We start from the raw sequence: 14516 nt of genomic DNA, 5'->3' as shown, positions 1-14516 counted from the left end.
CTAACATTGGATTTTTGCAATGTACTTAGCCTTAAGATTATCTGTATTAAAAGGGTTTTGCTTATATTTAACATAAAATTGTTCATTAATTTTTAAATTATAAAAATACATAATTTTCATAAAGTCATATACATGCCTCTTAGACAAGTAGAGAAGTCAAAGAATTTATTCAGAGAATTAATCCATTATGGAACTGCTACAATTATAAAGCTGGTTCAAAGAGCAATTTGAAGGATAGCTTAATTATTGTCTCATCAGGAAAAGCAGTGAGAAATAAATATGCTGAGTTGAGGAGGAAAGTGGTTCATGTCCTACACCGTGCTGTGCTGTGCTCAGCCACTCAGTCGTGTCTAATCTCTGAGACCCTGTGGACTGTAGCCCTCCAGGCTCCTCTGACCAAGGGATTTCCCAGGCAAGAATACTGGAGTGGGTTGCAATTTCCTACTCCAACATGACACCTTACATTTGTCTAATTACAGGATTTTTTTAAATAATATTTTAAAGAAGAGTTGATTTACAATGTTATATGTTTCTACATATATTCATAAATATTCAGCAAAGTGAATATTTCCAGGTTTTAAATGAATATATATTTTTTGCAATACAAGGAAAAGATTTCAAGAATGATAGAGGAGTGGGTAATAAAAGATGGCTTCTTTAAAAATAAGCATTTCAGAAACTATCAGAACAATTCCATAGAATTCCAAATTGCATTCAGTGGAGTCCAGTTATACCTTCTTAAATATTGACCAGTTTTGCATCTATTTGTAAATAAATTTAAGCACACTTTAATCTATCAATAGGTAGTACTTTGAATTCTTCTGTGAACAGGTTGTAACAGCTACTGTTCCCCCTTTAAATGAGTTGAATAAAGTAGTTTGTGCACACACACACAAACACACACAAACAATCAGAAATTGCGTAGTGCCTATCCAACTAGGACCTACAGCAGCCATTCTACATCTTCAGTGAAGCAGAACCACAGCCCGTGGGCTTACTCCCCAGGCACCTGTGAAATTTAAGGAGCTTGAGCAAATCTCCAAAGGTCTGGGTCCCTCAGAGTCCTGCTTCCTTTTCTGCTCTTTACCATAGGACTTGGAGGTACTAAGAGGCAATACACTGATTACTAGAATCGAGCTCACGGTCAGAGCTCTCTGCAATGCACCTGCCTCTGAAAACTCTTGTCTTCACTCACACCTTAATCCTGGTAGCAGTTCTTTCTTTCCTCCTGATGCAGACACTACAGAAAAACCCAGATCCTTCTCCTTCTTTCACAGAAATCTACTGAGGTTGATAAAAATAGGTGAGTTTCATCCACTCCAGAATAGGAAGTATATAAAGTAGAATGCTAACTCCTCTAAAATTCATCAGCCATCCATTTCCCTGCAAGATTCTGGATAGCCAATGCTTCTGGTCAGACTCTGGATCCTCATAAATACAACTGGAGACCCACCTTCGGTTCTGGGTTCCTCGGCACTGATTCAATAAAATAACACCCTTTTATTCTGCAGAGTGATTCAGCTCTTGTGCCCTTTAATAACCAAATGGTGTATAAACACCATAAAAGGGACTTCCCTGGTGGTCCAGTAGCTGACTCTGTGTTCCCAATGCAAGGGGTCTGGGTTCCATCCTTGGTCAGGGACTAGATCCTACATGCCGCAACTAAGAGGTCACATGCTACAACCAAGACCTGGTGCAGCCAAATAAATAAATAAAAATAATTTTCTTCTAAAAAGCATTAAAAAAATTTATTACCACCAGAAAATTGACTTCCCATGGCAAACTACAGCCTAATCAAAACTAATTCAGAAACAGTCCACGTCTAGCTTCCCAAACCTGAGTCCATGGCATGAACTGACATTTGTTATAACCACAGGCCCAGGAGTCTGTCTCCAGAGCAGGGGGACAAGACCCCCCAGCCATCCAGGCTGCACCTCAGAGGCCTCTGTCACAAGGGAGTCTGAAGCTCCAGGAAGAGCCACAGCGAGGGTCCAGGACAGTGACAGGTCCTAAGGGGACACAGGCTCTGGCTTTCAGGGAGCAATGGAGACTCGGCCCCGGGGAGACCATCAGCACCAGAGCCTGAGCTGAACCCCGCCCCTGGGAGGCTCACAGGCTCCTCCAGAGAAGGATTGCTAAGGGCAACAGGGAGCCCCTCAGACCCTCCCACCTTGGAGCAGATGGTCATGGACACGTCTCCTGACCTAATCATGAAGTATGGAAAGAGAGTCCCAGAGAAGGAAGCCTGAGGGAAGGAGAAAATGTGGGAGCCATCAGTCATGTTGTAGAAGGAGACGTCCCCTTCCTGGTGGTCCAGGAACACCCCTACCCTAAGCCTGGGGTGGGGAGCCTGCATGAGGGATAGCAGAGTCTGAGGTACAGTACAGGCACAATATCCTCTTTCAAATCTCCCCACAGCCCAGAACCCCTTATCTGGGGACTCTGTGTACCAACCTTTCCTGTTTACACCTTCCCCACAGACCCCCAGGGCCCACCGCTTTGGTCTCCATCCCTGATCTCCACCTCCCAGTAACAGCGCCCTGATGTGATGCCCTCAAAGCCCAGTACACTGCATGTATCTGCAGTGTTCACACAGGAGGCCTTCAAGGTCACACTTGTCTTTTCATGAGAGACGACAAGGTCTGAATGGGCAGATCCTGGATCCAGAGTGACAGGCCCTGCAGAGAAAGTTGTCTATCATTCAAGGTCCTCCCCTCCCCAAGAACACACAACCACCCCTCAACCCGGAATCCCAGCTGCATGGGAGGAAGGCTAAACACCCTGACAATAGGAACTTGTGATTCAAGTCGATGGGCCTCCAAGCAGGAAATGGACCCCCAAGACTGATTTCAGGGTGAGATACGTCACAGAGCCATTGAGGACCAGCCTGCTCTTCAAGGGCTGAAGGATGTCTATTTAGCATTCAATATCAGCCAAAGTCATCAGCCCCACCTGTGTGTGACTGTCACCACCACATCCCACCCCACGCTATTGATGGTGCCAGCATCTCTATCACCACTGAGGACTGAAGGACTGAGACCATGGGGACAGCAGTAGGAAAATCCAGAAAAAACACAAAGTCACTCACATTCCTGGAACTCCTCCTTCCGCCAATCTACAAGGAAAACACACATTTCGTATCAGGGTTTCACGAAGACTATAAAACACACATTAGGGTGGGTACCTAGGGTGGGTACTGAAGCTGCTAATGAAGAATTTGTTGGAAAACAGTTTGGAAATATTCGCTTCATACATTTATTGCTCTTTTATACACACACACTCACACACACACAGAATGATCATTTTGCAACCTTTTGTTGAAGACCGAGCCATAAACCTTAATACTCAGGGATTGAGAAGCTGGAGACTGACCTGAACAGAAAGCTCTTTGCCATATTTGCCTACCAAATTATTCTTTCTCAAGGCCCTTGCCACATATCTATAATGAAAGATAGGTTTTCTAGAGAAAGAATTGGGGAGATAAAAGCTTTCGTTCACAAGTGAAGAAATGATCCGGCTGAGCTTGCAGGTTGTCCCTGAGCCATGGGTAGAGAGAATACAACTGGCTAAGCTGAACTTGGAGCATGACTATGTGCCAGGAGAGAAGAGAGCTCAGCGCACAGCACTGGAGAAATCTGACCCAGGTAGAAGACCATGCAGAGGTTTCCAGAGAGGGAGAGAGACGTTCAAATAAGGAAGCATGACAAGCGCTGAAAAGATGAAACATGAATAACTTCTCCTTCCATTTTTGTAGGAACAAAACCATCCCTATAGACATGGCATATGGTGAAAATATTAAAAAATGCTGATTCTAGTATCATGGTACAGTTTCTTTTTTTTTAATGAAAGGTATAGAATTAAAGGTATACATTAAAATACACACGACTTAAATTTGGCAGAGAACGTGAGGATGGTAAAAGAAGACTACACGATCATCACTGTGTAGAAACAAATCCCTGCAAGAATCAGTAAGACGTCTGAGGTGGCTTCTCACCCATCTGGTGCCCAGGCCTCCGTCACCCTCTGGGTTCCCCAGTTTCTCTCACAGTTCTGTATTCCTGACCCTAAACAGGAGCATTCCAAGCAGGAACAGGGCCTATGACAGAGGCTCAGAGGGCGCAGAGCCTTCACTCACCCCACTGCTAAGGGTCCTCGAGACCACCCTCACTGCACGAGCATCCCTGCAACCACACACCTGCCCAGCTCCTCTGGGAGGTGCAGATGGTCTCATTATCAGAGGCAAACTCATTATATGGTTACCTAAAAAGGGCTTAGGAATGTAAGTTTCTCTGAAATATTTTAAAGAAGACTCAAGGAGTCCATTACATTTCATGTCATGAACCTTGCAAACTCTCAGGGCACGTCTCAGATTCACACCACGTGGCTGTGACTTTTGACCTTCTGACCTTTGGCCTCTCTTCAGTCACTCTGTCCACTCAAAACCTCTACAGGGCATTTCCCCCACACATTCCTATATTTCCTTCATATCTCCTCCTCTCTTCCTCCTGACCTTTTCTTCCATGATTTGTTCCCCTACCCCTTCTCCAAGAAGCAATTTAACCTCTCTCACTGTCTCCTTTTCCAATCTTCTATATTAACCCTGAAAAGGGGAGGAGGAACCTGAGCCCTTCAGACAAATATTCTTCTAAAATGGAAGATGATGGTCGTGAATAATCCATCATATGTTACATTTTTGGTTTTATGGCAAAAAAACACACTTGGGATTTTCCATATAATTTCAGATCTTTCACACCCTCATCCAAGGAGTCCATACATATCCCAGAGGTGGTGGACCCCAGAGTCAGAACACCTGCTCCTCATCAACCAAGGAGGCGTGGAGGATGAAAGCCAGCCTGGACATGGGGTCAGAGCATGAGGAAGCAGAGAGAAGACCAATATTGCAGAGGACCAGGGAGAAACAGGGAAACCAAAACTAGAGCCAAAGAGAGAAGGATTCAAACCAAGGCTCCCATAAGCAAGCGAGCATGACTTCTGACATCTTCCAGAGATGAGCGATCCCTGATCCACACGGTCGTTCCCTGCTGCCGTCCCTCCTCACCACTGACCCCTCCGCTGTCACTGTCACAAGAAATCCCCGTTGCACCAGGTGTTTGGGAGGGTGCTGCTAACCCTGACCGTGCCCTGCAGTAGAGCACGGGCAGGATGGAGGCACATCTGTGTGCCGAGGAGTCCCTGCAGTCTCCAGGTGGAGGCTACAAAGGTGCCAAGAAGACCAAGGACACTACCCCACCCTGCTGTGGGGTCCCCTCAGGGAGAAGGGGGCAGAGTCTAGGTTGGGAGGGGAGGCCACAGGAACTCACAGCCACTTACCTGCATACAGCTGCGCCTTCCTCCAGGCTGAAAGGGAACACACTCTGGTGAGACCTCAGCCAGAAGAAACCTGCTCGGTGTGAATCTATTGGCCGTTGCCTCCCCTCTGCTCTGCAGGTGAGACTAACTACACTGGGAAGAGGCTGGAGAATAGGTGACTTCCAGCCACGTGCAGACAGCAGGTGTGGTGGGGAATCCCCTGGAGCACAGGTCAGAAGCCTGCAGCACTCTGGAATGACTTCCACCGCTGTCCCCTGCTGCGTGACGTTTGGCTAGTTCACCTAGTTGCTCCTCCTTCAAAATCCTTCAAAACTCCTGTTTCACCTGTTACTCCATGTTGCTACTCAGGCTCAGAAGCTATTTGTTTGAATAGATTTTAGAGGAAAAAAGTATAAATTACTCCACAATTCTAACAAGTAATTATTGCATCAGTATTTTCTGGGAAAATATATATATGAAAAATTGACATGAAGCAGGAATTTTAAAAGAACATAGATACAAGGCCAACTCCAAGGTAAAACTGGCCAAGCATTCCCAGAGGAAATCATTCTAGATATACATGTCATTTTTCTGGGCAGCCCATGACTTTTCCATGCATCGTCAGCCCAGGTATCAATCAGCCCTCAATCACTTTCTGATCATCATCTTGAGGAACTGGAGAGAAGAGACTTGCCCTGGATGGTGTGCTGGGATAGAGGAAGGAGGCCACACACAAAGTTAATCACCATTTGTTTGTGTAGCTCCTTCTGTGAAATCTCAGGGCATGTGGCCCTCAGGTACTGATCAAAAACCAGATGCATTCAGGCTACAAAGCTATCAGTAATTTCCAGGTTGATCAGGGTTAGAATAAGACCCAGGGTGCGTGAGAAATTCTAAGGTCACCATCAGACCCAAGCTTCCTGCCAGCCCAGGTCTGCGAGGGGCCTAGGAGCTGGGTTCTGCCTCCCCCAGCCTCCACTTCCACCCCACAAAAGGGGGTCCACATGTCTAGACACAAACAAGGAAAAGAACACCTTGGCACAGGTAAGACAGACCCAAGGACATCTGGAGAGTCACTCACCAGCCAGGTAAGCAGATTTCCTCCTCTCTGAAAAGCAAAACACAAGAAAACAGGTGTTTTCTAAGAACCAGAAATGTCTGAACCAGTGAGACACGCTAAGAACCAGAATGTATCCTGTGGAGGGGATGCAGAGAGCTCAAGAGGAAAAGTAGAGCTTACCTAGTTCTTCCTGAAATTTAGCTGAAAGAGAGTGAAAACAAAAAAGCATGAACTCCACTCCCTAAGAAAAAGATTCACAAATACCACCTCTCTGTGTGTAACCCCTGGCGAAGACATTCCAACTGCAGACCCATTGGAGCCTCCCCAGCTCCAGATGTCCACCCAGGTCTCCCCAGCCACCTGCTCTGGACTGGGATTTCCCCAGAGCCCTGGACTCAGGCCCTGTGGTCAGCGCATCCCTCTCAGCACCAGCTGCCACATTCACCAGCCTTGACCCCTGTCCTGCCTTACCTGCGTCCTTCAGCACTTCCTCCTTTGTCTGACGGTCCTGCTCGCTAGTCTGGCACAGAGTCTCCTTTTCTCCCCTCACCTGCATCTTCATGGAATGTTCTCTCTTGGTGTAACATCCAGCCCCAAGGAGCAAGATCACCAGCACAGTCAGGCTCACCGAGAAAGCCACCTTCCAGGGAGAGGCCTGGGGGAAGAAGGGCTCTGTGGCCCAGCCAGACACCCCGTCAGGACTCCTGCCCAGGACAGCGCAGCCCGGAACACCCAGGAACACCCGGCCCCCTCCTCCAGCCCTGCTGGAAGCCGGGAGCACCTCTGACCTGGGATGAAAATGGCCATGGCCTTCTCCCGGCCCAGGACAGGGTTGAGGATGGAGCAGGTCACGTTCTCCACAGAGCTGTCTCTCACCACCAGCGCCGCCTCCACGCTGAACAGCCCTTCAGCATCCTGGGTGTGGGCTTCAGAGAACGCCAGGAACTTCTCTCCACTGAGGTCTCTCCACTGCACCTGGGGCTTCGGGAACCACCCCGAGGCTGTGCACACCACGCGGACCCCATCTTCCTCAGGCCCTGTGATGCGCACCTGAGGGGCAGAGCCCACACCTGCGGGAGGCAAGATGTAGAGCCCAGGGACCCAGCGGTGCCTACGTGTGCACAACTCCAGGGGGCGCCCTGCACTTGGCATTCTGGGGGCTCTGGGGGCAGCCTGCTCCCACAGGGAACAAGGAGGCATCCTTGCCTCGGGGAACAGAAGGAAGGAGCATGGGGATCCCCAGGGTTTCAGAGGGCTGGGCCCCTTCTCCCCAGTCGTGCAAGTGGAAGGGCTGATGCCGTGTAAACAGGGGGAGGAATGTGGTCCCAGGTCCACCCTTATCCTTGCTCTCCTCACCTCACACTCTCCCAGGGCATCTGCTTCCACACCCACTGCCTCTCTTTGTAAATCGCCAGGAAAATTAGGTCAGCTGACACCCCTATGCCCTGAACTCCGCTTCCTTCTATCCTCAGGTTTACCTCCACATGGACTCCTCACATAGACTTCAAACTCATAATTCCAGAACTAATATGTGCTTTGGCCCCATCTCTGATGGCTTGATTGTGAAAATATTCCCACATCTCCACTCATCTTTATATCCAGTCCCTGTCCCTGTCTGCCACACTCTTGTCCCCTCTGAACACCCTGTCCCTTCACTCACTCCCACCAGCTATGAGGACCCCAGGTGTCCCTAGAACACACCAGCCACACACCCTCCCCAGGCCATTAAGGTTGGCTATTCCCTCCCCTTTGAACTTGCAACCCTCAGATGTCCAAGACGCTGAATCCCTCCTTCCAGTCTACGTTCAGATACACATTCTCCATCAGGACCGGCCTGCGCCACTGTGTAACACTGCAGCCTGGCCTCACTCCCAACCCTTGGTCCTCCCCCTTCCCCTGTTCCACTCGGCTTCTCATCCTCAGCACTTACCACATTCTAACATCACCTATAATCTGTTTCTTCATTGTGACTGCTTGATCATCCACTTGAGAATATACACTCATAACAACAGGAATCTTTATTACGTTCTCTGATGCATCCAAGGTGCTTAGAAAGGATCAGACACATAGTATGTGCATGCTCAGTCGCTTCAGTCGGATCCGATTCTTTGCGACCATATGGACTGTAGCCCTCCAGGCTCCCCTGTCCATGGGATTCTCCAGGCAAGAATACTGAAGTGGGTTGCCATTTCCTCCCCCAGGGGATCTTCCCAACCCAGGGATAGAATCCATGTCTCCTGCATTGCAGGTGGATTCTTTACCACAGAGCCACCTGGGAAGCCCAGACACATAGGAGGGACTCTATATATTTGCACTGAATGAATGAATGGATCAAAGAGCTTCCCTTCCTCCTGTGATAAATGTGGAGCTGAATTTTATCTTTCAGATCCCTCCCAGTTCCAACACCCCAAAACGCTAATCTAGTTACCCAAGTCACCAACCTGCCACCTTCAGCTCCAAACCAGCCTCTTCATAGAAGTGTCCTTTTCTGAAGAAGCAGGTGTACAGCCCATTGTCAGAAGCCTGGACCCTCTGGATGCGCACGGCAGCATATCCCTGGTTGAGGCGGTCCCCCACCAGCGAGGTCCGCCCTGCGTAAGGAGCCATCTGCTCCTCCTTCTGCTCCTGTCGGTTCTGATAGGCGAACACGGTTTCCAAAGACTTGGAGCGGAACCACCTCAGCTCCATGTCCTCTGCACTCACAGCTGGAAATAGGGAGCACGGCAGCACAGCTTCCCCACCCAGCACTGCCACGATGGGGTCCAAAGGGCCAGTCACCCGGAACTTCTCTGTGAACACAGAGACGGCAGTGAGAGAGCAGGAAAGATGCAGACCGAGGGCAGGGGACACACAGCATCAGGTGGGAAGGCCCCAGTCTCGGATGAGATGACCACGGGACTGATGGATGGAGCTTGATGACTCTGAATCTGGGCAACATCTCTGATCACATTTTTGTGACCCAGAAACAGTTTCAAGGAGAATCCCTCACTCTCCTGTTCTCCTGTCCCCAGGCCCTTCTGTGAAGGCCCTCAGTGTGAATATGCAACAGAATCGTCATGAGATCAGGGGAATCACAACTGGCAGGGACCCCCTCCACCCCCAGTACACCTTCTGATATAGTAGGTCTGGGGTGGACCCAAGGATATGCCTTTATAAACCGTCCCTGGGAGGCTGATACTGATGCTCCATGGACCACACATTGAGAACCACAGCTCTATCCTGCCCCCCACTCCTTGGGCAGGACTGAACTCTGAACAAAGAACATACTCGGGCTCTAGGTCAGAAATTCTTGATCACCAGCCACACCCGGGGCTACTCTATTCCAGCCCTAACTTTATCATGTGTGTTCATGACTTTCTCTTCGGCTCAAACGTGCACTAAAACCCAGATCTGAATGCTATTTTCGTTAAAAAGCTGCCTTTCTTCTCATCACCCACAGGAACCCATATCCACCCCACTGACATCTTCCCAGAGCCTTTGTCCTTCTGAGACCTGGTGGATGGGTCACAACATGACCCCTGTGTGAGACAGCCCTGCTAGATCTCCAAAGAAAGATTTCAGCTGCTCAGAGTTGGTCTGAGTCACCATTGTCTATCACGTAGAGGACAATGGTACACTGAGCTCCCTGGGTCTCCTCTCCCCACTCCCATGGGGTGAGGGCCCACAATCAGCCCCTCACCATGAAGGACAGGCCACTCTTAACAGCTGTACACCTTGTCCCTACTCGGCTCAAAGCCTTGCCATGGCTCCTCAGTCCCCTCAATGGACCTCAGGCCCGCTGGGGTTGACGCCCAGGGCTACCCTGACTCCTACTCCTGGTCTCTCCCTCTCATACACTCTGCTCCAGCCAAGACTTGCCTCCACAGTCCTTTGAGCATTACAGGCACACAGGCAGCTTTGCACTGGCTCTTCTCTCCTGCAGAAACCATCCTTCCACTGGAACGGTCACAGACTCACCCCCTCCTCCAGGTCTTTGTTCTCCTCTCCTCTCCCTGCTGGTGCCTGCTTCCCACCTCCCCACCCCTGGCTGCCTCCCTGCAGCCTCACTACTCCACTGCCCCTCCTCTCATCTCTTACAACAAACTGTCAATTACAGTCTTCTGTGCACTTCTTACTCACAGCCTCCTTCTACATTGTAAGCTCTATAAAGATAGGATCTGTCTGTTTTGTTCAAGTACAGCACCTAATGGACTTCCCTGGTGGCTCAGATGGTAAAGAATCCGCCTGCAACGCTGGAGACCCAGGTTCAATCCCTGGATTGGGAAGATCCCCTGCAGGAAGACATGGCAACCCATTCCGGTATTCTTGCCTGGTGAAACCACATGGTCAGAGGAGCCTGGCGGCCCCCAGTCCACGGGGTCGCAAAGAGTCCGACACTACCAAGTGACTAACACTTTCACTTTCTTACTGTCACATTTTTGTTCTTTTTATTTTATATTGGAGGATAGCTGGTGGCTCAGTCGGTAAAGAATCTGCATGCAATTCAGGAGACCTCTGTTTGATCCCTGAGTTGGGTAGATCTCCTGGAGGAGATCATGGCAACCCACTCCAGCATTCTTGCCTGGAGGATCCCTGTGGTCAGAGGAGCCTGGCTGACCCCAGTCCATGCTGTTGCAAAGAGTTGGACGTGACTGAAGCAACTTAGCACACAACACAGAGACATTTAACAATGTTGTGATAGTTTCAGGTGGACAGCACAGGGACTCAGCTATACATATATGTGTATCCATTCTCCCATGGTAACATTTTTCATAGTTGCCTTTTTTGCTGCAAGGCATGCATGACCAGGCATCCTAACCAGCTACAAACTTATGCCTCTGCAATGGAAGCATGATGTCTTAAACACTAGGCCCCCAGGCAAGTCCTGATAGTTGACTTTTGAAAACATCATAATCTCCACATTGGAAACTGTCAAAGTCCCTTATTTTATGGTTTAGAGACTCTTCTCAATTATATAATTACAGTTAGTGCCTGGGGAAGCATCATAATTATTCTAGAGAAAGGGTTCCTCGAATACCCACCCACTGCTGGTGGAGAGAGCCAGCCTAGCTCCCAGGACCCACACAGGAAGGGGTTGGGGACACACTCACCTGTGGACCCCCCAGTGGGCAGCGGGAGGAGGAGGAGCAGGATGGTGAGGTGGCAGAGCCCAGAGCCGCGGGAGAAGTCCTCCATCTCCTCAGAGCTGGGGAGACACAGGGCAGGAGGCAGACCCAGGGCTGGCCCAGAGCTCAGGGACCCCAGTGGGGAGGAGGGCTCAGGGCCAGAAACAGTCCTGCAGGAGCAGAGCCCCTCACTGGATCCCTGTGCTGATGAGGTGCTGGGCTCCCCACAACTCTGACACCCAGAAAGCACTGAGCCTGGGCCCCTCCCAGCCCTGTGGAAGCCTCTGTGGGGATAAACAACCACAAGGTTTGCTTGGGAAAAAACATTTGCCCCCCTTCCCTTCCCACCCCAATGGCACCTGCAGCCCAGCCCGCTCTGCCCAGAACACCAGGTGCTTCCTTTCCCAGCACCCGGGGCCCGAGCTGGGACCATCCTGCATCTCCCCATTATTCACAACCACCAGCAACACCTGTCTACCAATTGGGGACAGAGACCCAGGTTCAGCTCCTCACTGTGAAGTACAGGCCAGCTCCCACTTGGGGTCCCACAAACGTCCTCCTCAAGGGGACTGTGGGTCCTTCAGAGGCATGTGTGCTGTCTTTGTTGCTGGGTTAGTTCACCTGCATTTCAATCCCACCCAGCCCTTTCCTGCAGGGACCAAGGACAAGGCCCGCACCCAGGTGCCCAGTCAGTCCCCACAGAGGGCTTAATCCTCATCCACACTGAATTTAAAGAAGATTTCTGCACTGGGGTTGGAGATCTCAGTGGAAACAGAGCAGCCGAAGTGAAAAAATGAGTCCTCGTCAGAGAAAAGACCCCAAAACATTAAATGTTTGAAGTGGGGGAGGAGGCAGCTTAGGGTCCTGGGAAGGACAGATACTGGGGGCTAAGCACTGAGTCCTCCCCCCAAGACTGGGCCCGTGTTTGCCAAGTTTCTCAACTATCTTCGTGTTATTCCTCATCTGCAAATGAGGATATTAACAGCATTTCCATCTCAAGGTTTTCATGAGAATCACATGAATTTATATTTGTAGTCACTACATGGAATTAGAAAACAGCATATTACGTCCCTAGTGTGGGTGCAGTCCAGCAAGTAACACTGAAACAAATGCATTGTGAAGGAAATGGCAACCCCCCCTTCATCCCTGTGGGGAGCCTCGTGGGGTCTCCTATGAGGTCACACAGGGCCACGACACCATCCAGCACCACCAACCCTGATTCACCCTGTGGTGGTCCTGGGTCCCCCGCCCCCTGCATCCAGCCTCCTCCTCTGCCACCTGCTGCTCCCTGCTTGCTCTTCTCACCCACAAGTGTCTTCAAAACCCACTTACCTGCTCTGATAGGCCAGGACTTCAGGGGCGTCTCTAAACTCAGCAGCATGAGAAGGTTCAGGGACCCTGGCAGACCCCAAATCTGCCCTCAGAATTCACACCTGAAGTTAGTCACTCAGAGCCCCAATCCTGATACAAATCCAAGTCTGAGTTCCTCATGTCTGAGGGCAGGTGGTCCCAGGAGAGTAGAGAAGCAGCAGAGCCTGCCCAGGGGTGTCTGCAGAGACCAGACCGTGGGACCCTCGGGAACGATCCCGGAAAGCTCAGTCCGCCCTTCTCTGGTTCCTTCACTATTGCAAAGTGAAACCTGGAAAAAGCAGTCCCGGCAGACTCTGCCCTGCCCTCTGGGCAGTCACCCAGTTATCAAGAAGGAAACAGCCTGATCAGAGCAGCAACAAGAGAGAGGATTCAAGTAAAGCTGAAACCACCCTTAGGGGGACACATAGACACACACTCGATGACTGTTCTCGACAAGTGCTCCACTCCAGGTTGGCAGGCTTCTAACCTTGGAAGCGGGGCCGTGGGTGGCACAGCCAAGACTAACATCTAGCCCCTGCTGGTCTGTTTGCACCAGCTGCTCACCACTGAAACGATTCCATGTCGGCTGGTAAACTGCGCAGGGAATGGCCCCCAGCCTGGCTGATTTTTCTTCCCCAACAGGTGACCCAGGAGCTCTCACAACCTGGTCCCCCATGGGTTAACCTGATATCAGGAGCTTCCGGGACCAGCTCCAGGCTGAACAGACAGTGCCCTAAGGCTTGTTAAGATTGTGTGTCACCCATTGCCTGGGTACAGCCATCCAGACCCCCTCCTGGCCCGGTTCCAGTGAATACCAGGCAAGGCCTGATCCTCTGGTCTCAAAAAAACAAACAAACCCAAGGAGATTGGCTTTTCCTCTCCAGCTCATCCCATCCTGCATTTTCTTTACCTAGTAAAGGGCACCTGTGTTCACTCAGTTTTCTCTGCCAGAAACTTGAGGGGCATCTTTCACACACCACTCTCCCACCAGTGTGCTTCCAACACATTTAAGATTTTTCACAAATTCACGTCAGTGGCCAGTACATACTTCCAGACTGCCATCAATTCTCCACAGTCTCAGAGTAGTCTCCTCTCGGGTCTCCCACCCCATCTCCAGCCCCACCCCCTCCAGTGCATTTTCCTGCCCAGGTCATGAACCTCTTATTAGTAAGTCCTGTCACTGACTGACACTTAGTCCAGACCCTAACAGAGGAGGGAGGGTTAGAGCTGCAGGGGAGACTGCCCTCCATGTCCTCCCCAGCCTTCTCAAAGCCAGCCCACCCCACCCCAGCTCACACGACTCCACAGGAAGCAGGAGCAAGCAGGGACTTGGACTCAGAAAAGTCCCAAGGTTTTCTGACCAGAAAGCTTATCTCACCAGCCCTTTGAGTCCATGTTGGGAGGGGGAATGGGTGGGAACGACAAAAGTAGAGGGAATGTTTAGCACGCTGCAAGAACACTTGAACACAGTGGCAAGATGGACAAAAACAGCCAACTTCACTGCCCACCCCACACCCCCGCTCCGCCAAGGCATCAGGGTCCTGTGCCAGCTGCCTTAACAAGAAAGACTGCTCACTGGCCACAAATGATTTTTCTTTCAAATATAAATTATCCTAATGTTAGTGGGGGGTTATCCTGCTGCTGCTGCTGCTAAGTCGCTTCAGTCATGTCCAACTCTGTGCGACCCCATA

General features: G+C 50.3%; 1 protein-coding gene across 1 annotated transcript; it reads right to left on the bottom strand.

Annotated features, from left to right (window-relative positions):
• Positions 1-663: 663 nt before the first annotated feature.
• LOC102268728 (butyrophilin subfamily 1 member A1) lies at positions 664-13074 on the bottom strand. The gene is given in 11 exon segments (XM_070360963.1): positions 664-2502; positions 2505-2678; positions 3089-3115; positions 5332-5358; positions 6392-6418; positions 6551-6571; positions 6638-7042; positions 7159-7440; positions 8812-9159; positions 11461-11555; positions 12808-13074. Coding segments are annotated over 10 exon segments (1950 nt in total). The 5' UTR covers positions 11546-11555; positions 12808-13074; the 3' UTR covers positions 664-1948.
• Between the last annotated feature and the right edge of the window lie 1442 nt (positions 13075-14516).

The sequence above is a fragment of the Bos mutus genome, chromosome 23 (genome assembly GCF_027580195.1).
Source record: "Bos mutus isolate GX-2022 chromosome 23, NWIPB_WYAK_1.1, whole genome shotgun sequence".
In the NCBI taxonomy this organism is placed as follows: domain Eukaryota; kingdom Metazoa; phylum Chordata; class Mammalia; order Artiodactyla; family Bovidae; genus Bos; species Bos mutus.
Note: the sequence above shows the minus strand (reverse complement) of the source record. Positions and strands in the feature narration are given on the sequence as shown.